The sequence below is a fragment of the Bombina bombina genome, chromosome 9 (assembly GCF_027579735.1).
Source record: "Bombina bombina isolate aBomBom1 chromosome 9, aBomBom1.pri, whole genome shotgun sequence".
Taxonomy (NCBI): Eukaryota; Metazoa; Chordata; class Amphibia; order Anura; family Bombinatoridae; genus Bombina; species Bombina bombina.
Window position 1 is genome coordinate 187,698,416 of NC_069507.1, and position 26,786 is coordinate 187,725,201.

A 26,786-nucleotide genomic window follows, 5' to 3' on the forward strand; every position below is an offset into this window, starting at 1 on the left:
CCAAATACCGGCGGTAGCCTAAAACCAGCGTTAGGAGCCTCTAACGCTGGTTTTGACGGCTACCGCCAAACTCTAAATCTAGGCCTTAGATAATATGCCTCCTGGCATCTGGAAATTCCTTGCATAAAGGGGCAGTAAGCTGGAATGTAATATATATATATATATATATAAATAAATAAAAAAACATATCTGCCAAAAGGGCACCTACCATTTGTGTATTGAGGAGGAAACATTTCAGAATGGTTTTAAATATAGAATTTCTACAGCACTGTCAAATAATCATAAATACACTGCTGCATATTGCTAAAAAAAATGATTTTATGGACCCCTGCCCCCGCCATTCAACTACCACACTGAAGTTACTATCCAAAATTGCACAAAAAATAACCAAACATTTACTAAGTCCTACCTACTCTGCAAATGAAAGTGATCTTAGGCACACACTGTACAAACTGAAGTCTGTCTCACATTGTGTGTAGTGGTTTAGTGCACACTCAGAAATCCTCTCAAATGCTAATGCTTTACTCCTTGTAATTACATTTCCCATGCTCAATAGCACTCTGCTGTTTTTTTTTTTTTAAATAATAGTTGTGCTTGCCTCATGGGGCCCTCTGGGCCCCTGACAGGAGTCACCCCTTTCACCCCCTGATGGCGCCCCTGCCTGTGGAAAATGTATAGATGAGCTATACTATCCATATTGTGTGTCACTATACTTACAGTAGAGGTGTGTATGTATGTATATATATATGTATATATATATAATATGTGTACACTTTTGTTTTTCAAATAAGCATTGGTTATTTATTAGTTACGCCAGATACGTGCACACTCCTGAGCTTTAAAAAAAAAAAAAAAAAAGATACCAAGGGAACAAAGAAAATAGACATAAATGAGAAATTTGTTTAAAATTGTATGCTCTCAATCATTAAATTATTATTTTAGTTTCAGATTACTTTAATTTAAAGGGACATGAAACCCAAACATTTTCTTTCATGATTCAGATAGAGAAAACTATTTTAAACAACTTTTCAAATTGCTTCATTCTTTAGATATCTTTGCTGAAGAAATAGCAATGCACACAGTTGATCCATCAGCAGCTACTGAGCCTATCAACATATGCGTTATAACAAAGAATATCTAGAGAATGAAGCAAATTAGATAATATAAGTAAATGGGAAACTTGTTTAAAATTATGCTTAATTTACATACAGTCTGACTTTAAAGTAATGTAATTATGTGATTTCTTTCTCTCTTTCATCAGGAGTTGTCGGCACATGGAATAGATGCTGCATTAATCCCTGTGCTTAGCTTTGCCTTTGTGTCTCTTCCGATGTTTTTTGAAAAGGTACAAATAGTTACAAATTGTACAAAACTGTTAGCTAGTATTCTGCATTCCACAAACAATTACAACGAAACTTAAACAGATCAATATGTTTTGGGCCTGGGGTAAGTTTCTGTTAACGAGATAAAAGGGTTCTGCACCAGTCTGCCCTCCTGTGTTTGATGAATCTCTAACCCCTTGTGGAGCTGGTGTCTTTGCATAGTGTGAACATGGGACTGGTGTGTAATTATCTGTGTATACTGAGACAGAGTATCTGTGAATATCTGCCTGTGGGGATAGATAAATAAATATCTATGTACAGTTATTGGGTATATGGGATAGACTATGAGTTGTTAATATTAAAGAGATAAGTGTAAAGTTTTATCCTTATGACAATTATGGGCGCGGCGATGTTGTAACCCAGATTTCCCTAAGGATATTAAATATCTCTTTCTTTAATGTAAAAATTGTGTTTGTACCATGCCGCATAGAAAGGCCAGAAATCATGTTCTGTAACCTTGTAATTTTATGCTGAAGGAACGGCATTCCACTACTGGCAGCTAAATAAACACATCTAGTTAGTCAATCACAAGAGACAAATGTGTGCAGGCACCAATCAGGAGCTAGCTCCCACTTGTGTAGGATATGTGCGTATTCGTTTTCAACAAGGGATATCAAGAGAACGAAGCACATTTGAAAATAGAAGTGAATTTAAAAGTTTCTTAAGATTACATGCTCTATCTGAATTTTATTTTGACTTTCCTATCCCTTTAAGGATATATATATATATATATATATAAAACTAACATAATGAGCCAATGGCCAATGAGAGACATTTCATAGAAATAAGACAAGCAACAGTCATCACTCATAGGACCTGCTACCTTAAAGGCCCCTGTAAAATATGTAATCTCACATAATATTTCTTAAAAACTGTTTGAGGGTAGGATTATCATTTCATGTGGGTTTGTAACAAAGGGGCATTTTTTGGGGGGGTTAAGCACATTTCAGGGACTGATGCAATAAGTACTATGTACGTACTTATTACAAATTCTAGATCAGATCTATCCAAGAAGCCCCCCCTCCCCTATTTTTAAATAAATTTGTAAAACTTCTAACATTTTTAACAGCTCTGTGAGACAAAAGAAAGAAATACGTGGCCTATCATGTAGAAAGACTGGGCACCTCTCTGGAGCTCTACATGACAGGAAATAGTTCTACCATTTAGTGCTCTTGCTAATGTATAACATTGTTGCAAAACTGCTGCCTTATAGTGCTGCAGACACGTGCACGCTCCTGAACTTACCTTCCTGCTGTTCAACAAAGGATAACAAGAAAACAAAGAAAATTTGATGATAGAATTTTTTTTTTTTTTAAATTGTATGTTCTATTTGAATCATGAAAGAAAAATGTGGGATTTTATGTCCCTTTAATGTCTAGTTGTGTTGTTTTTTTTGTCAGCTGTCCCATCCTGAAATGTATGATGGTCTAATTTTCACCAGCCCAAGAGCCGTAGAAGCTGTTAAACTGTGCCTGGAAAAGTCTAGTAACAGAAAAGGTAAGAACAGTCAATGTGTCAGAAAAGGCAGAATGGGATACAATAAAATTATAATGCTCAATATCGCTTGCAGACTTAGAGAAAATTGTTTAAAGTGTTTCTATATATATAGATAGATAGATAGATAGATAGATAGAGATATGTGCAAATATTTGTGTACAATAAAGGTTTTAAAATCATTTAAAATGTGATTTTGTTAGCATAGCATGTATTCGTTTTACAGTTCAAGGACATAGTATTTGAAAGACTTCTTAAAGGGATAGTCTAGTCAAAATATAATTGCATGATTGCGATAGAGCATGCAATTTTAAGCAACTTTCTAATTTACTCCTATTATCAATTTTTCTTTGTTCTCTTGCTATCTTTATTTGAATGTAAGCTTAGAAGCCAGCCCATTTTTTGTTCAGCACCTGGGTAGCGATTGGTGGCTACATTTAAACACCAATCAGAAAGGGCTACCCAGGTGCTGAACCAAAAATGGGCCGGCTCCTATGCTTACATTTCTGCTTTTTCAAATAAAGATAGCAAGAGAAAAAAGAAACATTGATAATTGCAGTAAATTAGAAAGTTTCTTTAAATTGCATGCTCTATCTCAATCATGAAAGTTTTATTTTGACTAGACTATTCCTTTAAATATGATACTGTAACAAATTAGAGCGTGTAAGTTTTACACTTAAAGGGAGTAAAAACTCTGAAGCTATGTTCTTTAATTTTGTCTTTTTGTGTCTTTGATGCCCCGAACACTATCTCTGCACGCTCTAGGACTTGGTACTGTTTTAATAATATTTGTTCTATAACTCAACGAGGAATTCAATTTGAGACTTTCAGCAGTTCTTTCTGTAAATTGTGTTTGTTTCCAAGTCACTCTAGGGTTTTATTTTATTGTTAACAAAAATAAATAACTGCAGGTACCAAACGTGTACTTGTGCTCTGCATTATACATCCACTCCTATTATATTCATGTCCTAATGTTCTATGTTAATTTATCAATATAACATTTTCATCTATATTCCAGGAGACTTGACCTTTACAGACCATATAATGTATAATAACAATCCTGTTGCTATTGAATAGAAATGTATTGTGATTTTGCAGCAGATACGACTAAACATGATATCCCTGGTTGTCTTCCGATCATGTTAAAAATAGAGCACTTATTTTATACCAATAAGAGGCCACCGAATCGGCATATAGTGCCCCAAGACCCCTTGTTTTAAAGCCAAGAAGCCTCTCTTTAAATTAAAGCCCTTATTTAGGTTTTAATAGTCAGCTTATCACCGTAGTACTTATGATCACCTGACTTAAATAAATGTGCAGTTATGTGCATAGAAGTTCATGGGAGCCCCTAGGTACAGACACACTATTGTTTATAACCTCGTTAATTACAATTTTAATTAAAAAAAAGCATTTTTCACACATTTTGTTGCAAGTTTCTTTCATGTCATGATATATATATATATAAAGCCGCAAAGAGGAAGTCACTCACAGGGTCTTGCAAAAAGATTAAATATTTATTTTGACGTTTCGGGTGTTACCCCTTTCTCAAAAAACAGCACAGTGTGAAACAGTATACTCACCCCCCTTAAATACCCCTGCACAGCAAACAATCAGTGTGGTAAACACCCTGGCACCTGGAAGTAAAACCACGTCACATGACACAAGGTCAAGCCCCGTAGGCATAGCAACCAGACACTCAGTAGTGTAAACCAAGTGAAAGTTAAAAACATAGTGAAAGTTAAGGTACAAGTAAGGTACACCATATAAGGGACTGCCTCTAACTATGTGTTTACGTTCTCTTGGGTATTTTCTTAAGTTATGTTCTTTGAAGTGTTCTTTGTTTAAGTTGTCCTATTTTTTGCTTTGTTAAGATGTCTGATACCTTCCCTTGGGTATCTGCATTGCTTATGTGCCGTGGCATGGAGTGTGTGATAACGACTATCACTGCAGGTTCGACCAGGCTTGTGTGTTTTGCCTCTATGCCTCGCTACTTCTACCTGCATGAAATGACAGGGGGGGACTTAAGAAGACCGCTATCGGTAGTTCTATACCTGGGCTCCGCAAATTGTCCAGTAGTTCATTACCTGTACTTTAAGATATGATATGGTTGAGGCTGTATATGGCTATGTGTATTTATGCTGTGGGATTACGGTCACCCTGGTGATTAATGCTATCTGCATGATCATATACTACTGCTTGTTTGGTTGTTAACATTTTTGTTTTAACCCATGTTTGTATTTATATATTGCTCCTAACAATCTGTTTTGCCTATGTTTTTAACTTTCACTATGTTTTTAACTTTCACTTGGTTTACACTACTGAGTGTCTGGTTGCTATGCCAACGGGGCTTGACCTTGTGTCATGTGACGTGGTTTTACTTCCAGGTGCCAGGGTGTTTACCACACTGATTGTTTGCTGTGCAGGGGTATTTAAGGGGGGTGAGTATACCGTTTCACACTGTGCTGTTTTTTGAGAAAGGGGTAACACCCGAAACATCAAAATAAATACTTTATCTTTTTGCAAGACCCTGCGAGTGACTTCCTCTTTGCTGCTTTATCTATACTCTTGAAGTGCACCCGGGGCAAGGAGAGCTCAACGGAACTATTTGAAGCTGGAGTGCTACTACACCTTCTACATATATATATATATATGATAAGGGTTTAGTTTGAATCTGCTGGGTCCACTAATATAATATATGAGGGTTTCTCTCTAAAAGATGACTCACAGTAGGGCTTAAATGGGATCAGCATGTAAAAACTCCAAAACAGCTCAGCAAAGAGGTGGAAATGGCTTAGCACTTAAGGAGTTAAAGGAGCATGAAGCACCAATTTTTTTCTTCCATAATTTTGATAGAGCATACAGTTTTAAACAATAACCCAATTTACTTCTATTGTCAACATTGCTTAATTCTCTTGGTATTCTTTGTTGAAGAAGCAGAAATTCACTTCTGGGAGTGAGCTGAACCCATTGAGTAAGACAATGACAAGAGGCATATATGTGCAGCCACCAATCAGCAGCTAGCTCCCAGGAGTGCATTGTTGCTTCTGACCCTACCTAGGCACGCTTTTCAACAAAGGATACCAAGAGTTCAAATTGACTTTGATAATAGAGTATGCAACTTTAAACAACTTTCCAATATGCTTCTTTCTGAATCATGAAAGAAGAAAAAATTGGGTTTTATGGCTCTTTACGGTAAAACATAGAGAAACCCATGAAGAACCTCATAGTACTGACGGATCTTATTAGAGAATCTCACATGACCATTGAGCGTTAGAGAATCGGGCCCTCAGTCTGTCCCACACAGGAGCTGTGATGTGTTTGCAGGGATTAAACACATAACTAGAAAGGAGAGTTAATTTAAAAAAAGCACAAAACATTTTGCATGAGTGTCTCTTTAACCACAATATAGCAAATTCTGGATATCATAGACTATAACCAACCAAGTTTAAACCCAACATTTTTCTTTCATGATTCAGATAGAGAATACAATTTTAAAAAAGTTTCCAATTTACTTATATTATCAAATTTACATCCTTCTCATGTTATTCCTTTTTTAAAAGATATCTAGATAGGTAGCGTGCACATAATTGTGCCAAAAAGGAGGCGCTGGTTCCCTGTAGATCCTCATCTGTTTACTTGAGTATACTCCACAGTCCTTTAAACATTAATATGGAGACGTTACTCCTTGTTTCAATTAGAAAGGTTGTGCTGAGATGTTGTATCAAAACACCAGCATATATTCTGGATAAACAGCTCCTTGTATGTGCAAAGAAAAAACTTCACCCGCTTTCTTGTATAAAAGCAGTTTTATTGTGCCCAGCGCGTTTCAACTGACCCAGCCGTCTTTCTCAAGAGCATTTACAATTTAAAATGGTGCTTTACAAATGCTTGGTTTGTAAAGCACTTTTTTTAAATTGATGCAGAGAGGGACACAGAGTTCTTTGGTACCTCTGCAAGACTATTTCTGCACTGCCCTACTCGTGGGGCATGCAGAAATAGTGCAATCTCACTACTTTTAGCGAGATCGCAGCAGAGGTCCTTAAGGGCTTAACAACCAGCACCGTCCTCGCGCTTGTCTTGCGCAGTTTCCACTGCGCATTGGCGCTAGTCATTAAGGGGTTAAGGCCAGGTATGTTTGTCTTGTGCAGTCTCTACTGCGCATGACTGAGTCGGACAAACATACTTTACCTTTTATAGTATAGGATTTAGTACCCAAAAATGTTTAGCATTCATGTGAAAGAGTAGCAATTATACTCCAAAATATTTTGCACAAAAAAAGAGATACGTTTCATCATATTTTTTTTATTTTAAATATAAAGTTATAAAAAGACATTGCTTGAAAGATTCATTGGTGCTGGAAAAAAAACTATGTATTGTTTTCCTGTGTAAATCTAAAATCTGCCCTGATTCACAAAGTCCCAATAGATAGATATATAGGAACATTATTAAATTCTGTCTGGCATCCATTGGTAGAAAAAATGTCAAAGCCTGTTGCTGAATGGGATTATATTATAGGTTCTCTTTTAGGGGGGCCGCCCTAAAAATGTGATTTGTACCCAAACATACACTTCTATTAGATTCTATATCCATGTAAACAGCTTTAACATAAGCTTTTTTGTAGTTAACAACATATATTTAAATTGTGCCTATTCTTATGCATGATATACATATTTTGAGGATAATGTTCCATAAATGAAAACTAGCAGAAAGTCAATCAAACAGCTTATAATTTAATTACTGTACCCAGGACCAGGAGATCATACAGCCTTGGGGTAGGCTTAGGCATCTGTGCGCCTGTAGTGAGTAATGCTTCAGAACCGCTCACGGAATAACCTGTGACCATGCACCCATCCATCAATCCATGTTGGTTCTGCCCAAGGAACACTAGCAGCTCTGCCCACATTCTGATAAGCATTCACTCCCTTATTAGACAGTTTCTGGGGCCCCCATTGTGTCTGGCCCATGGGCAGGGGGTCAAGGTGCACAGATTTAGGGGAGAGAGGGTCACAGGACTGAACTCCCATTTTTAATCATCTCAATACTGCAGCTAGGTAATCGTTGCTCACACATTTAGCAGTATTTGTTGGCATAAACTATAGCCTCCAGAAACCTGACAGTAAAAAGTAAATTTGTCTAGTCAAGATTAAACTTTCATGATTCAGATAGGGCAAGCTATTTTAGTCAACTTTCCATTGAATTTTGAGTTTTGTGACCTTTTAAATAGTATAATATAATTAAAGCATAATACAATGTTTTTCACTGTGGATATAAACAGTTTTTATGAATTAAACACTGATAGAATGAGCAAAAAATATAATATTCACAATATTCAATTATCTTTTTACTTTTAGCTGTGTAACAGTATAGTTCCCAGTGGCATTGAATCTCTGCATTGTTTCAAAATAAAGTTACATTTTGTTTATATGTGGGGGGGTTTTGTGTGTGTTTCTTAACTGCAGATAGACTGCATATCACAGCAAATATGTTCTGCCAGCACGTTTCTACAGGCGAAATAAATACATACGTTCCAGTTGGTTGTCCAGAGCTGCTTTCTGCTACTTACATGCAGTGACATTTCCAATAAGCCTCTGATGTCAAATTCTCATTAAATAAAGATAACCGCATTTTGTTTTCAATTACAGTGTCCCACTCAAGAAATTATTGTAAATTAACCTCCTTAGAAAATTAATATAGCAGTCTGCATTAGGTTTTTTAATTAGGCCTTTGATTTTTAGCTGAAAAAAAATCACACTCCATGAAATCTTTAATCATTACTAATATGTTGTACTTTGCTATTAAAACCCTTGCATATAATTAGCTTGCCGCTTCTTTATACTATTAAAATATTAAAGGGACAGTAAACACCTTATAACTACTTACTAGGTTATTTTTTTTATTTATTTTTTTGCAGTCTTGAAATAAATTAGCAATTACTTTTTATTTTTCATTATTATTATGATTTATTTGATTAGCGCCGCAAATTTCTTTAGCACTGGGCATGGTGGGTGAGATTGAACATTTTTTGAATGAGTAATCACCTTGTTTACTGCAATTGTTTTTTAATAGCCACGCAGCCATTGACGGTATACTTGACTAAACATTGTCACTTTGTTAGCAAATAACCATTGTTTTGCAGTTCCTTATCTGATCTTTTCTGCTGAACCATGCACAGTTATGTTGCAGTGATTTGGCTTTTGAAGGCTGCCATGTGGTCTTCCAGTTGTCAGAATAGGAAAACTGTTAATTTTCAGACTTAGGGCCAGATTATAAATGGAGCGCTAAATATTGCTTTCATGAAAGCAATATATTTGCGTTCCCCTGTGTAATACCAGCGCACGCTAATGTGCGCTAATATTACGAGTTCACAGCAATGTGAACGCGACATTGCTTTCGCTTTTCTGGGAAGCATTGCGCTCACGTGAGTGCGCTTCCATAGGCATCAGAACCTAAGCCCAGCAAAGGAGGTAAGTAACGCAGCGATGGCAGCATCTTTAAATATATTTGTATATGATTATATACATATATATTTATGTGTTAATATGTGTATATACACATATTAACATATAAATATGTGTGTGTGTGTGTATATATATATATATATATATATATATATATATTTATATTTATAAGCATATACATATATATTTACTGGGAACACACATTTACCATAGACTGCAATGTAAAGGCACTTTTCAGTGCCGTTTTTTTTCTAGCACTCCACTCCCACCAACTTTAGACCCAAAAAACTGCCTAGTGCAGTAATTTTATTAAAAAATAAAGATGCTGCTATCTTTCGCCTAGATTTAGAGTTTGGCGTTAGCCGTCAAAAGCAGCGTTAAGGGGTCCTAACGCTGCTTTTAACTGCCCGCTGGTATTTAGAGTCAGACAGGAAAGGGTCTACCGCTCACTTTTTTTTCCGCGACTCGAGGCTACCACAGATCCCCTTACGTCAATTGCGTATCTTATCTTTTCAATGGGATTTGCCTAACACTGGTATTTCGAGTCTTGGAAGAAGTGAGCGGTAGACCCTCTACTGACAAGACTCCTACCGTCAAAAAAAGTCAGTAGTTAAGAGCTTTATGGGCTAACGCGGGAACATAAAGCTCTTAACTACTGTGCTATAAAGTACACTAACACCCATAAACTACCTATGAACCCCTAAACCGAGGCCCCCCCACATCGCCAACCCTATAATAATTTTTTTTAACCCCTAATCTACCGACCGGACATCGCCGCCACCTACATTATAGCTATGAACCCCTAATCTGCTGCCCCTAACATCGCCAACACCTACATTATATTTATTAACCCCTAATCTGCCCCCCCCAATGTCGCTGCCACCTACCTACACTTATTAACCCCTAATCTGCCGACCGGACCTCGCTGCCACTATAATAAATGTATTAACCCCTAAACCGCTGCACTCCTGCCTCGCAAACACTATAATAAATAGTATTAACCCCTAATCTGCCCTCCCTAACATCGCCGCCACCTACCTACAAATATTAACCCCTAATCTCCCACCCTCAACGTCGCCGCTACTATAATAAAGTTATTAACCCCTAAACCTAAGTCTAACCCTAACACCCCCCTAAGTTAAATATAATTTAAATTAATCTAAATAAATGTACTATAATCAAATATTTTTTTCCTATTTAAAACTAAATACTTACCTATAAAATAAACCCTAATATAGCTACAATATAACTAATAGTTGCATAGTAGCTATTTTAGGATTTATATTTATTTTACAGGCAACTTTGTATTTATTTTAACTAGGTACAATAGCTATTAAATAGTTAATAACTATTTAATAGCTACCTAGTTAAAAAAATTACAAAATTACCTGTAAAATAAATCCTAACCTAAGTTACAAATACACCTAACACTACACTATCAATAAATTAATTAAATAAATTAACTACAATTAGCTAAACTAAAATACAATTAAATAAACTAATCTATAATACAAAAAAAACACTAAATTACAAAAAATAATTTTTTTTACAAGAAGTTTAAAATAATTACACCTAATCTTAGCCCCCTAATAAAATAAAAAAGCCCCCCAAAATAATAAAATGCCCTACCCTATTCTAAATTAAAAAGTAATCGGCTCTTTTACCAGCCCTTAAAAGGGTCTTTTGCGGGACATTGCCCCAAAGTAATCAGCTCTTTTACCTGTAAATAAAAATACAATACCCCCCCAACATTAAAACCCACCACCCACACACCCCTACTCTAACCCACCCAAACCCCCCTTAAATAAACCTAACACTAACCCCCTTAAGATCTCCCTACCTTGAGTCGTCTTCACTCAGCCGAGCCGAATTCTTCATCCAAGCGGAGCAAGAAGATGTCCTCCATCCGGTAGAAGTCTTCATCCAAGCGGGGCAAGAAGAAGTCCTCCATCCGGTAGAAGTCTTCATCCAAGCGGGGTCTTCTATCTTCATCCATCCGGAGCGGAGCCATCTTCCAGCCAGCCGACGCGAAGCCATCCTCTTCAACCGTCGGACTAACGACGATTGACGGTTTCTTTAAGGGACATCATCCCAGATGGCGTCCCTCGAATTCCGATTGGCTGATAGGATTCTATCAGCCAATCGGATTGACCTCGCATTCTATTGGCTGATCGGAACTTCAATCTGATTGGCTGATCGTTAGTCCGTCGGTTGAAGAGAATGGCTCCGCGTCGGCTGGCTGGAAGATTGCTCCGCTCCGGATGGATGAAGATAGAAGACCCCGCTTGGATGAAGACTTCTACCGGATGGAGGACTTCTTCTTGCCCCGCTTGGATGAAGACTTCTACCGGATGGAGGACATCTTCTTGCTCCGCTTGGATGAAGAATTCGGCTCGGCTGAGTGAAGACGACTCAAGGTAGGGAGATCTTCAGGGGGTTAGTGTTGGGTTTATTTAAGGGGGGTTTGGGTGGGTTAGAGTAGGGCTGTGTGGGTGGTGGGTTTTAATGTTGGGGGGGTATTGTATTTTTATTTACAGGTAAAAGAGCTGATTACTTTGGGGCAATGCCCCCAAAAGGCCCTTTAAAGGGCTGGTAAAAGAGCTGATTACTTTTTAATTTAGAATAGGGTAGGGCATTTTATTATTTTGGGGGGCTTTTTTATTTTATTAGGGGCTTAGATTAGGTGTAATTAGTTTAAACTTCTTGTAAAAAAAAATTATTTTCTGTAATTTAGTGTTTGTTTTTTTGTATTATAGATTAGTTTATTTAATTGTATTTTAATTTAGCTAATTGTAGTTAATTTATTTAATTAATTTATTGATAGTGTAGTGTTAGGTGTATTTGTAACTTAGGTTAGGATTTATTTTACAGGTAATTTTGTAATTATTTTAACTAGGTAGCTATTAAATAGTTATTAACTATTTAATGGCTATTGTACCTAGTTAAAATAAATACAAAGTTGCCTGTAAAATAATTATAAATCCTAAAATAGCTACAATGTAACTATTAGTTATATTGTAGCTATATTAGGGTTTATTTTATAGGTAAGTATTTAGTTTTAAATAGAAAAAAAATATTTAATTATAGTACATTTATTTAGATTAATTTAAATTATATTTAATTTAGGGGGGTGTTAGGGTTAGGGTTAGACTTAGGTTTAGGGGTTAATAACTTTATTATAGTAGTGGCGACGTTGCGGACGGGAGATTAGGGGTTAATATTTGTAGGTAGGTGGCGGCGATGTTAGGGAGGGCAGATTAGGGGTTAATACTATTTATTATAGTGTTTGCGAGGCGGGAGTGCGGTGGTTTAGGGGTTAATACATTTATTATAGTGATAGGGGTTAATAAGTGTAGGTAGGTGGCGGCGACGTTGGGGGGGCAGATTAGGGGGTAATAAATATAATATAGGTGTTGGCGATGTTAGGGGCAGTAGATTAGGGGTTCATAGCTATAATGTAGGTTGCGGCGGTGTCCGGAGCGGCAGATTAGGGGTTGATAATATAATGCAGGTGTCAGCGATAGCGGGGGCGGCAGATTAGGGGTTAATAAGTGTAAGATTAGGGATGTTTAGACTCAGGGTTCATGTTAGGGTGTTAGGTGTAGACTTAGAGAGTGTTTCCCCATAGGAAACAATGGGGCTGCGTTAGGAGCTGAACTCTGCTTTTTTGCAGGCGTTTTTTTCAGCCAGATCAGCCCCATTGTTTTCTATGGGGATATCGTGCACGAGCACGTTTTTCCAGCTTACCGCTGACTTAAGCAACGCTGGTATTGAGGGTTGAAGTGGAGCTAAATTATGCTCAACGCTCCCTTTTCTGAGGCTAACGCAGCCATTCAGACAACTCTAAATACCAGCGTTGGCTTAAGGGTGCGCTGGAAAAAAAAGCAGTGTTAGCACCGCGGGTCTTTACCGACAAAACTCAAAATCTAGGCGTTTATTTTTTAATAAAATACGCGGATAGACTGTATTTTGGGGCACATTTATACAATTAACCAGAGATCTGATCTCTGGTTAATTTTATAAGTGTTAATTGCTACCGTGAGCTCGAAGATGTGCTGTAACTCAGCATCTGGCTCCCACTATTGTAGGAAATGTGCGTATTCTTTTTCAACAAAGGATACCAAGAAAATTAAGCACATTTTAAAATCGAAGTTAATTTAAAAGTGTCTTAAAATTACAGGAGTCTTTCATAATCAATAAATACAAAAAAAAAAAGAAAAAACGCAAAAGCACTTACATTAAGTTTCAAATGAGTAGCAGATTTTTTTTCTGACAAATTTCAAAGTTAGCTCAAATTTCCTTCCCCCTGCATCATGTAAAAGGCACCAGCCAATCACAAAAATGTATATGTGTATAGTCTGTGAATTCTTGCACATGCTCAGTAGGAGCTGGTGCCTCAGAAAGTGTGCACATAAAAAGAATGTGCACATTGAGATAATGGAAGTGAATTGGAAAATTGGTTGCTCTATCTGAATCATAAAGGTTTCATTCTGACTTTAGTGTTCCTTTAAATGATTATTACCAATTTGCCACACTGGTGTATAGTGTATTCTAACATTTTCTATTTTTTTGTTCTAGCTTGGGAACGCTCATTAAGGGAGAAGTGGAATTCTAAATCAGTTTATGTGGTTGGGAAAGCTACAGCTGCACTTGGTAAGAACATTATTAATAATATTATTACTCATAATATAACAACAACACTTCAACTACATTTCCCCCGCATTCTGTAGGTATTAAATCTATAAAAAACAATATATATATAAATACATACTTTATTATACTGATTTAAGGGAGGCGAGTTATTTTGCAGATCTTGCAGATTTGTTATTAAAGGGAAACAGAACTTGTTCCTTCATAACTTAACAGTAAAAACCTTGCATATTTACCTCAGATTTCATGTAAATCATAAAAGTTGCATTAATAGAATATTTTCTTAAATCACCTTCCCTTTGCCTCTACTTACCTTACTCATCTTCCACCCCATTCTGCACCTATTTTTTTTTTTCTTCATCCGGAAGAGTCTAAGGTGCATACCCAAGCTGCCTGCCCCCAGTATCCAATCCACATGACTCGCCACTTTGCAGAGACTGATTGAAGGCAGCGTGAGCGAGCTCCTTCACACTCAACAGAAGAAATCTTTGCAACTTTTGATTGGCTGTGACGCTCTGATATGTCACAGCAAAGATACCACAGAGGAAGGATGTCTTGATTCCTGGTGAAGTGGTACAGTCAGTAGGAACAGCTGCGTATTTTGGCCTAGGCAAACAAGGCACTTGCCTAAGGTGGCAGATTTTTTTGGGGGCAGCACTTTTTGAGTCTCACTACACACACACTCACTATACACACACTGCACTACACACGCACACTACCCTAACTCCTCACTAAACCCACCATACCCCCCACACACACACATGCACACATATATACACACATGCACTTGAACATCAACATTTACTTTGGAAATGCCATGGAAAAAAAAAAGTCACGCTACACCCTCACCAAAAAATAGCATGGCCAAAAATGGCCCAAAACCTAAGAGGGGAAGGGCAGCAGAATTTTGCGTGCCTAGGGCAGCACAAAACCTAATTATACCACTGAGTAGGATTAAAGCAGTACGAGAGAATATCACACTTAGGAAAGCTAAGACATTTTATTAGATAGACTTCAAATAAAAAAAGACAATGAGTAAAGCACAGAGGACGGGGTTTCTGCTAAATGGCATATTGTTTGAGTCTTTTTACATCTGTTTTTTATTACATACAGGTATTCTATTTATTTTTAAAGCTAGAGGCTAAAATAGTTTACAGCTGGGACAAGGATGAGTAATGTATATTATTAAAAAGTCTGAGTTTTATATCAAATTCACGTAAAGGTAGGATACATTGATTCTAATCTGCTGTAAAACTCTGGAACTTAAAATAGTTGCAGTTCAAATACATTGTAATGATGTGTGTATTTGTAAATTCATCAGTGTACAATTTACTATAATTTCTTGTTCCGAATTAGGACATAATTCTAGTGATGACAAAGACACGGCCTAAGTCATAGCGTTACTTGATTTTTGGCATTCTCTCCTGAATAAGCGGAGTATGCCTGATAGAAAAGGATTTAAAGGGACAGTATACACCAATTTTTTTATATAACTGCATGTAATAGACACTACTATAAAGAATAATATGCGCAGATACTGATCTAAAAATCCAGTATAAAACCTTTTTAAAAACTTACTTAAAGAAATGGGTTTTAGGGGGCCTTTATGGAGGCAATAAAAAGACTATATTCTACCCCGACAGCGGTCATTAGGACAACGGGATTCCAATCCAAGGCTATAGATGTTTTAAATGGTACCCGTCAGAGATGCCCCTTGTCGCTAATACTGTTCGCCCTATGTACGGAGCCACCAGCAGCGTGTATAAGAAATAACCCAGATATTTCAGGTGTGATAGTTAAAGAATCTGAGTATAAATTGTCGCTTTTTGCAGATGATGTTCTTTTGACCTTGACTAGACCTCTAATATATTTGCCCAACTTGTACCAGACCCTACAAGACTTTTCTTTTTGTTTCAGGTTACAAGATTAACTTAGATAAGTGCGAAGCATTGTCTCTAAATCTTCAGCCACGTACTAAAAAAAAGATTGACGCCAACTTCGAGCTTGCCTGGGCTAAGAACTCTATCACCTACTTAGGCATCAAATTATTAGATTCATAATACAATCTATATGATCTGAATTATGTTCCACTCTATAATACAATCAATAGAGATTTGAAAAAGTGGAAAACTTATAAATTCTCCTGGTATGGCAGGCTATCGGCGATTAAAATGAATATTCTCCCAAGAATTTTATATCTTTTCAGGGCACTTCCAATAGCGGTGTCGATGTCTGATCTACAGAAACTACAAGCTTCCATAAATAGTTATTTAAGAGGGGAGAGAAGAGGGAGGATAGTCTCAGATATATTAACTAGACACAGACAATTAGGAGGAGTAGGCCTCCCGAATCTTACTGACTACTATCATGCGGCTAGACTAGCACAGGCCTCTTTATTGGGCAAAAATGATTATAATATTTTATGGACCAGACTTGAGGCAGATCTGGGGGGTTATGAATCCCCTGCAGATATATTGTGGGAATCAGATCACACATTTGACAGTCATTCTTACAGAACGCATACCACAGCTGACACAGTTATGGTTTGGAAATTGCTTACTGAACCCCTGAAGTTGATACACATAAATTCTAGGACCAAACCAATTAAGTTTCTTCTACACCCAGAATTGCGTACACAGGTGGGGAAGTGGCACAACAAGGGACTATATAGAGTAGCTGACTTCCTGGAGGGTAACCATATACAGACATACTCCCAAATTCAAGAAACTATCCATCCAATGAAACTACACTGGTTTCTTTACCTTTAGATCTCCTCTGCCATACAGAAATATAGCTTCCCATGGTCTGCACAGACACTCACAGCATTAGGACGTATATGCATTTCCCCAAACAGACTGAAGAAACTGATTTCAATACTATACTTGGCTCTTCAGGGAGCTAAAACCCCAAACCAGTCGACAATAGTATTTAAATGGGAACAGGACTCGGGACTTGACCTCCCGAGAAGTAAATGGGATCTGACTCGATATAACTCAAGTAAGGGACTGATTAGTGCAAACTTCAAAGAGAACTGCATTAAGATGGTTTTCAGGTTGTATCTCACCCCAGACCGTTCCAATCAATGCTATAGAGGATGCAGGACTAAGGGGACCTATATACACATGTGGTGGGAGTGCCTCGAGATCATAGCTACTTGGGAGCAACTTCAGAGACTCTTGGGTAGAGTATTGGGAGAACCAATTACCCTGACTGTCGCTCAGGCTCTCTTAAACTATAGACTTAAACCATATAATAAAGCAATCAACACGTTCATTCGGATTCTATGTACTGCAACTAGGGTCTGTATCGCCAGACACTGGAAGGTGGGGGTACCAGCCTGGGCTGAGGTGCTAGATAAATTAGAACATATTTATATATACTATGTCAGAACTAGCTGCCTATATCCAGAGGACTAGGCAGCAATTTATTAAAATATGGTTTTACTGGATAATGCAAAATACGACAGGATAGAGCAATTATTGGAGGCCAAGTTCTGCTATATGAAAAGTTTAAGAAAACTAGAGAATTAACCCTTTTAGAAAATCTGGACTCGCTTACTAATCTCCATTATCCTCTAAGAAAGAGATGAGACTAGATAGGGATAGACTAGGGCATAGTGTCCATCAATAAATACCACAGAATTGTTTAAGTTTGTTTTGGAATGTTGGTTTGGTTTTAAAATAGGTTTAACATTTTTTCAAAGAATATCGGCTAGATTACGAGTTTTGCGTTATGAGCGGTGCAGTGCTAACTTGCAAGTTATTGCCACCGCTCACCTCCTTATAGCGCTGCTATTACAGGTTTGCAAAAACCCGGCGTTAGCAGGCAATATGTGAGCATTGAGCAAAATTGAGCTCCATATCACACACAAATACCAGCGCTGCTTTGAGCTGGTTTTATGTGCTTGTGCACGATTTCCCCATAGACATCAATGTGGAGAGCCGGCTGAAAAAAAGCCTAACACCTGCAATAAAGGAAAAGCTCCATAGCGCAGCCCCATTGGTTCCTATGGGGAAACAAAATTTATGTTTACACCTAAAACCCTAACATAAACCCCGAGTCTAAACACCCCTAATCTGCCACCCCCGACATCGCCGCCACCTACCTACACTTATTAACCTCTAATCTGCCGCCCCAAACATCGCCGCCACCTACCTACATTTATTAACTCCTAATCTGCCGCCCCAGACATCGCCGACACCTACATTACACTTATTAACCCCTAATCTGCCACCCCCGACATCGCCGCCACCTACCTACACTTATTAACCCCTAATCTGCTGCCCCCAACGTCTCCGCCACCTACATACTTTTATTAACCCCTAATCTGCCGCCCCAATGTCGCTGCCACCTACATTACAGTTATTAACCCCTAATCTTCTGCCCCCAACGTCGCCGCCACTAAAGTTATTAACCCTAAGTCTAACCCTAAAGTAACCCTAACCCTAATACCCACTAATTTTAATGTAATTAAAATAAATATAAATAAAACCTACTATTAATAACTAAATAATTCCTATTTAAAACTAAATACATATAAAATAAACCCTAAACTAGCTACAATATAACTAATAGTTACGTTGTAGCTATCTTAGGTTTCATTTTTATTTTACGGCTAAGTTTGTATTTATTTTAACTAGGTAGACTAGTTAGTAAATAGTTATTAACTATTTACTAACTACCTAGCTAAAATAAATACACATTTACCTGTAAAATAAAACCTAACCCGAGTTACACTAAAACCTAACCTTACACTACAATTAAATAAATTACATTTATTAAATAAAATTAACTAAATTACAAAAAAAACAAAAAACTAAATTACACATAATAAAAAAGAAATGATCAAATATTTAAACTAATTACACCTAATCTAATAGCCCTATCAAAATAAAAAAGCCCCCCCCAAAATAAAAAAAACCCTTGCCTAAACTACCAATAGCCCTTAAAAGGGCATTTTGCAGGGCATTGCCCGAAAGAAATCAGCTCTTTTACCTGTAAAAAAAATACAAACAACCCCCAACAGAAAAACCCACCACCCACACAACCAAACCCCCCAAATAAAAACCTATCTAAAAAACCTAAGCTCCCCATTGCCCTGAAAAGGGCATTTGGATGGGCATTGCCCTTAAAAGGGCATTTAGCTCACACATAGTTAAAGGGACACTAAACCCAAATTTTTTATTTCATGATTCAGATAGAGCATGCAAATTTAAGCAACTTTCTCCAACATTGGTGTGTCCGGTCCACGGCGTCATCCATAACTTGTGGGAATATTCTCCTCCCCAACAGGAAATGGCAAAGAGCACAGCAAAAGCTGTCCATATAGTCCCTCCCAGGCTCCGCCCCCCCAGTCATTCTCTTTGCCGCTCTGAACAAGTAGCATCTCCACGGAGATGGTGAAGAGTATGTGGTGTTTAGTTGTAGTTTTTATTCTACTATCAAGAGTTTGTTATTTTAAAATAGTGCTGGTATGTACTATTTACTCTGAAACAGAAAGAGATGAAGAGTTCTGTTTATGAGAGGAGTATGATTTTAGCAGCAGTAACTAAAATCGATTGCTGTTCCCACACAGGACTGTTGAGCTGAGAGAACTTCAGTTGGGGGGAACAGTTTGCAGACTTTTCTGCTTAAGGTATGACTAGCCATTTTTCTAACAAGACTGTGTAATGCTGGAAGGCTGTCATTTTTCCCCTCATGGGGATCGGTAAGCCATTTTCTTAGTCTCAAACAGAATAAAGGGCTTAATATGGGCTATAAACTGGTAGACACTTTTATGGGCTAAATCGATTGCTTTATTTAGGTATTTTATACAGTTTGAAGTTGATTTTCACACTTTTATAACTTTGGGGAACGTTTTTTACGTCAGGCACTTGTTTAGACACCTTCCCAGTCAGGAAGGGCCTTTCTCTGTAGTAGGCAGAGCCTCATTTTCGCGCCATTACTGCGCAGTTACTTTTGAGATCAGTACATGCAGCTGCATGTGTGTGGGTCTGGAATTCATTGAAAAGGTTCCTAGAAGGCTTCATTTGGTATCGTATACTCCCCTGGGTTTGGTGAAGTCGCAGCAAAGGCTGGGGCTGGGACTGTCAGGGGGTTAAAATTGTAAACGGCTCCGGTTTCCACATTTTAAGGGTTAACAGCCTGAAATTTGGAGTGCAATGCTTTGAATGCTTTAAGACACTGTGGTGAAATTTTGGTTAAGATTGAATAATTCCTTCATAGTTTTTCACATATTCAGTAATAAAGTGTGCCCTGTTTAAAATTTAAAGAGACAGTAACGGTTTTGTTTTAAAACGGTTTTTGTACTTTATTAACAAGTTTAAGCCTGTTTAACATGTCTGTGCCTTCAGTTAGATCATGTTCTGTATGTATGGAAGCCAATGTGTCTCCCCCTTCTAAAATGTGTGATAATTGTGCCATAGCGTCCAAACAAAGTAAGGACAGTACTGTCACAGATAGTAAAGTTGCCCAAGATGATTCCTCAGATGAAGGGAGTAGACATAGTTCTACATCATCTCCTTCTGTGTCTACACCAGTTTTGCCCACGCAGGAGACCCCTAGTACTTCTAGCGCGCCAATGCTTGTTACTATGCAACAATTGACGGCAGTAATGGATAACTCCATAGCAAATATTTTATGCAAAATGCCTGCATTTCAGAGAAAGCGCGATTGCTCTGTTTTAAACACTGTAGAGCAGGAAGGCGCTGATGATAATTTTTCTGTCATACCCTCACACCAATCTGAAGTGGCAATGAGGGAGGTTTTGTCAGATGGGGAAATTTCTGATTCAGGAAGAATTTCTCAGCAGGCAGAACCTGATGTTGTGACATTTAAATTTAAATTAGAGCATCTCCACGCACTGCTTAAGGAGGTGCTATCTACTCTGGATGATTGTGACAATCTGGTCATCCCAGAAAAATTGTGCAAGATGGACAAGTTCCTAGAGGTCCCGGTGCACCCCGACGCTTTTCCAATACCCAAGCGGGTGGCGGACATAGTGAATAAGGAGTGGGAGAAGCCAGGCATACCTTTTGTCCCTCCTCCTATATTTAAGAAATTATTTCCCATGGTCGACCCCAGAAAGGACTTATGGCAAACAGTTCCTAAGGTCGAGGGGGCGGTTTCTACACTAGCCAAACGCACGACCATTCCTATTGAAGACAATTGTGCTTTCAAAGATCCTATGGATAAAAAATTGGAGGGTTTGCTTAAAAAGATTTTTGTACAGCAAGGTTACCTCCTTCAACCTATTTCGTGTATTATTCCTGTCACTACAGCAGCGTGGTTCTGGTTCGAAGAACTAGAAAAATCGCTCAGTAGAGAGACTCCGTATGAGGAAGTTATGGACAGAATTCACGCACTTAAGTTAGCTAATTCCTTTATTTTAGATGCCGCTTTGCAGTTAGCGAGATTAGCGGCGAAAAATTCAGGGTTTGCAATTGTGGCGCGCAGAGCACTCTGGCTAAAGTCTTGGTCAGCGGATGTATCTTCCAAGACAAAATTGCTTAATATCCCTTTCAAAGGTAAGACCCTCTTTGGGCCAGAATTGAAAGAGATTATTTCAGACATCACTGGGGGTAAGGGCCATGCCCTCCCACAAGATAGGCCTTTCAAGGCTAACAATAAGTCCAATTTTCGTTCCTTTCGCAATTTCAGGAACGGACCGGTCTCCAACTCTGCAGCCTCTAGACAAGAGGGTAATGCTTCCCAGACTAAACCAGCTTGGAAACCGATGCAAGGCTGGAACAAGGGTAAGCAGGCCAAGAAACCTGCTGCTGCTACCAAAACAGCATGAAGGGGTAGCCCCCGATCCGGGACCGGATCTAGTAGGGGGCAGACTCTCTCTCTTTGCTCAGGCTTGGGCAAGAGATGTTCAGGATCCCTGGGCACTAGAAATAGTCTCTCAGGGTTATCTTCTAGAATTCAAGGAACTACCCCCAAGGGGAAGGTCCCACATGTCTCGCTTATCTTCAAACCAAATAAAGAGACAGGCATTCTTACATTGTGTAGAAAACCTGTTAAAAATGGGAGTGATACACCCAGTTCCAACTGTGGAACAAGGTCTGGGGTTTTACTCAAATCTGTTTGTAGTTCCCAAAAAAGAGGGAACTTTCAGACCAATTCTGGATTTAAAAATTCTAAACAAATTTCTCAGAGTGCCATCGTTCAAAATGGAAACTATTCGAACGATTTTACCTACAATCCAGGAGGGTCAATTTATGACTACCGTGGATCTAAAGGATGCGTATATACATATTCCTATCCACAAAGATCATCATCAGTTCCTAAGGTTCGCCTTTCTGGACAAACATTACCAGTTCGTGGCTCTCCCATTCGGACTAGCCACTGCTCCAAGGATTTTCACAAAGGTGCTCGGGTCCCTTCTAGCGGTTCTAAGACCAAGGGGCATTTCAGTGGCACCTTACTTGGACGACATCCTAATTCAAGCGTCGTCTCTTTCAAAAGCAAAGGCTCACACAAACATTGTTCTAGCCTTTCTCAGATCTCACGGGTGGAAGGTGAACATAGAAAAAAGTTCCCTGTCTCCGTCGACAAGAGTCCCTTTCTTGGGGACAATAATAGATTCTTTAGAAATGAAGATTTTCCTGACAGATGTCAGAAAGTCAAAGCTTTCTAAACGCTTGTCAAGTTCTTCACTCTGTTCTATGGCCTTCCATAGCTCAGTGCATGGAAGTAGTAGGGTTGATGGTTGCAGCAATGGACATAGTTCCTTTTGCGCAAATTCATCTAAGACCATTACAACTGTGCATGCTCAAACAGTGGAATGGGGACTATACAGACTTGTCTCCAATGATTCAAGTAGATCAGAAGACCAGAGACTCACTCCGTTGGTGGCTGACCCAGGATCACCTGTCCCAGGGAATGAGCTTCCGCAGACCAGAGTGGGTCATCGTCACGACCGACGCCAGTCTATTAGGCTGGGGCGCGGTCTGGGATTCCCTGAAAGCTCAGGGTCTATGGTCCCGGGAAGAGTCTCTTCTCCCGATAAACATTCTGGAACTGAGAGCGATATTCAATGCTCTCCGGGCTTGGCCTCAACTAGCAAAGGCCAGATTCATAAGATTCCAATCAGACAGCATGACGACTGTTGCTTACATCAACCATCAGGGGGGAACAAGGAGTTCTCTGGCGATGAGAGAGGTGACCAAAATCATCAAATGGGCGGAGGATCACTCCTGCCACCTATCTGCGATCCACATCCCAGGAGTAGACAACTGGGAGGCGGATTATCTGAGTCGTCAGACTTTCCATCCGGGGGAGTGGGAACTCCACCCGGAGGTGTTTGCCCAGTTGACCCAATTATGGGGCATTCCAGACATGGATCTGATGGCGTCTCGTCAGAACTTCAAGGTTCCTTGCTACGGGTCCAGATCCAGGGATCCCAAGGTGACTCTAGTGGATGCATTGGTGGCGCCTTGGGCCTTCAACCTAGCTTATGCGTTTCCACCGTTCCCTCTCATTCCCAGGCTGGTAGCCAGGATCAAACAGGAGAAGGCCTCGGTGATTTTGATAGCTCCTGCGTGGCCACGCAGGACTTGGTATGCAGACCTGGTGAATATGTCATCGGCTCCACCATGGAAGCTACCTTTGAGACAGGATCTTCTAGTACAAGGTCCATTCGAACATCCAAATCTAGTTTCTCTCCAGCTGACTGCTTGGAAATTGAACGCTTGATTTTATCTAAGCGTGGGTTTTCGGATTCTGTGATAGATACTCTGGTACAAGCCAACCTGTGACTAGAAAGATTTACCATAAAATATGGAAAAGATATATCTGTTGGTGTGAATCCAAGGGATTCTCATGGAGTAAGATTAAAATTCCTGGGATCCTTTCCTTTCTCCAAGAAGGTTTGGATAAGGGATTGTCAGCGAGTTCTCTAAAAGGACAGATTTCTGCTTTATCTGTCTTGTTACACAAACGACTGGCAGCTGTGCCAGATGTTCAAGCTTTTGTTCAGGCTTTGTCTCCTCCCTGGAGTCTAAATTTAGTTCTTTCAGTTCTTCAAGGGGTTCCGTTTGAACCCTTACATTCCATAGATATCAAGTTGTTATCTTGGAAAGTTCTGTTTTTGGTTGCTATTTCTTCTGCTAGAAGAGTTTCTGAATTATCTTCTCTGCAGTGTAATCCGCCCTATCTGGTGTTCCATTCAGATAAGGTTGTTTTGCGTACTAAACCTGGTTTCCTTCCAAAAGTTGTTTCCAACAAGAATATTAACCAGGAAATAGTTGTGCCTTCTTTGTGCCCGAATCCAGTTTCAAAGAAGGAACGTTTGTTACACAATTTAGATGTAGTTCGTGCTTTAAAGTTTTATTTAGAAGCAACAAAGGATTTCAGACAAACGTCTTCTCTGTTTGTCGTTTATTCTGGCAAGAGGAGAGGTCAAAAAGCTACTGCTACCTCTCTTTCCTTTTGGCTGAAAAGCACCATCCGATTGGCTTACGAGACTGCCGGATGGCAGCCTCCCGAACGAATCACAGCTCACTCTACTAGGGCTGTGGCTTCCACTTGGGCCTTCAAGAACGAGGCTTCTGTTGATCAGATATGTAAGGCAGCGACTTGGTCTTCTCTGCACACTTTTGCCAAATTCTACAAATTTGATACTTTTGCTTCTTCGGAGGCTATTTTTGGGAGAAAGGTTTTGCAAGCCGTGGTGCCTTCTGTTTAGGTAACCTGATTTGCTCCCTCCCTTCATCCATGTCCTAAAGCTTTGGTATTGGTTTCCACAAGTTATGGATGACGCCGTAGACCGGACACACCAATGTTGGAGAAAACAGAATTTATGCTTACCTGATAAATTACTTTCTCCAACGGTGTGTCCGGTCCACGGCCCGCCCTGGTTTTTTAATCAGGTTTGATAAATTTCTTTCTTTAACTACAGTCACCACGGCACCCTATAGTTTCTCCTTTTTTTTTCTCCTGTCCGTCGGTCGAATGACTGGGGGGCGGAGCCTGGGAGGGACTATATGGACAGCTTTTGCTGTGCTCTTTGCCATTTCCTGTTGGGGAGGAGAATATTCCCACAAGTTATGGATGACGCCGTGGACCGGACACACCGTTGGAGAAAGTAATTTATCAGGTAAGCATAAATTCTGTTTTCTAATTTACTCCTATTATCAATCAATCAAGACCGCTGCTTCTTAATTTGTGTTTCCGGCAAGCCTGAAGGCACGCACGGAAACAGCTGCAATCGCAGCTACATAAATCGGCACCATAGGCAGAAAAGATTGTAATTTACGGTTGGGGAGAAATACTTTTTTTTTTTTTAAATATTAATTAATAAATCAATTTCAGAATAAGTTTGAATTTTGGAATTCCAGATTTGGGGATTTGTACCTGTAGTGCTAAATATTCTCTTGTTAAAAACTGGATAACTATAGAAGTCTTGACTGTAGCTATTTGGTTGAAAATAACTAATGATTTCCTGATGTTGGAAGAATATTACTTCACAAGGAATAAAAAACTGATAATAAATGAACAAAAGCAAAACACCTGGACAAATCTTATATTGTGTATAAATGTAGGTTCTCCACCTTTAATTAGGTTTAAAGTTTATGCCTTTCCATAGTTTCACTTGGTCTCTTTGGCATTGTTCTCATGTTTTCTTGTAGTTGGCAGATATGCATATGGCTATTTTATAGTTTAAATAACAAGATACAGTACAAAATATGTTAGCTTGTCGCAACAAAGGGATTTACTGACCACAGACAAATTTATTTTTCTTTTTAATTTTTCTTTTGTTTTTGCTCACAGGCTTTTCAAAACTGTTCATCCAATGGGTGAACTTGATTAATTGATACAAGTTTCCCAATCTCTGGTTTCATGCCACTTAAAAGGGGTCTTAAATGGACATAAAACAAGTTGGAATAGAGACAAAATATAATAATATGTACTTTAATTACTTTACCTGCAAATTTATACTGCAGTGCCTCGCTATTAACCCTTTCTTTTTAGTTTCTGAATTGTAAAGCTCTAACTCCCCCACACATTTCCTTCTATGGCTGTTTCTATATCTATTGTTGTTTTGGGAGAATGCTAAAATATGGATTATCTGCTGGAGCATGCCTAGAAGCTGTGAACTCAGTTAAAATACAATGCCTGTGTCTAAACACTGATAAAAGGGTGGAGTTGGCTGCTCCAGGCAGCTTAGCTATGTAATTTATTTTGCTTATTTTTGAAAATTATTTCAAAATTCTTGCCAGCAATTTTTAAACAATTTTTTATGCAAACTATTTTTAATTAATTAGCCCTTTTAGAATATGCACAGATCTCAACCTGTTTATGTCCCTCTAAATTGCCATAGTCAGAGATCTGAAGCTGATTTCTTTGCTTTTAGTATATTTGTACTCAATGTTCCCTCTAATTTTTTTGAGCACTGTGCACAAATAATTTTACTTGTACAATTTTTGGCCAAGTGAATAAGACGTGTGCACACTTTATTCTTGAGTGTAGTCAAACTAGTTAAGCAGGGTTATCAAACTCAATGTATCTGGGGGCCACTGGCCAAGTGCTCTTCGACCATGGGGGCTGCTTGAACTGAGTATGTGTTTTGGAACTGAATATACTAAGAAAATACATTAACATTTACCCAAGTAGTAGTGCATGATGGGAGTTGTAGCCCACAATAGACATACACACTTGTCTATATTTATCTTGTGAGTGCCAAGTGAAGTGATCAATCTGGAACTGTATAACAGCAAAAAAAAGTTACATTTATCCAAGCAGTGCATGGTGGGAGTCTACACTGGACACTTGTCTTGATATTTATCTTAGGAGTGCC

At 38.7% G+C, this 26,786-nt stretch overlaps 1 protein-coding gene across 4 annotated transcripts in view; it reads left to right on the forward strand.

Moving 5' to 3' along the window:
- The window catches only part of UROS (uroporphyrinogen III synthase), a 191,336-nt gene that overhangs the window by 18,088 nt on the left and 146,462 nt on the right, over window positions 1–26,786 (forward strand). For all 4 annotated transcript variants that reach the window (XM_053692521.1, XM_053692520.1, XM_053692523.1 and 1 more), the window contains exons 3-5: window positions 1,262–1,345; window positions 2,783–2,879; window positions 13,913–13,987. In XM_053692521.1, the coding sequence (XP_053548496.1) occupies window positions 1,262–1,345; window positions 2,783–2,879; window positions 13,913–13,987 (256 nt within the window). The remainder of the gene's footprint in view (window positions 1–1,261; window positions 1,346–2,782; window positions 2,880–13,912; window positions 13,988–26,786) is intronic.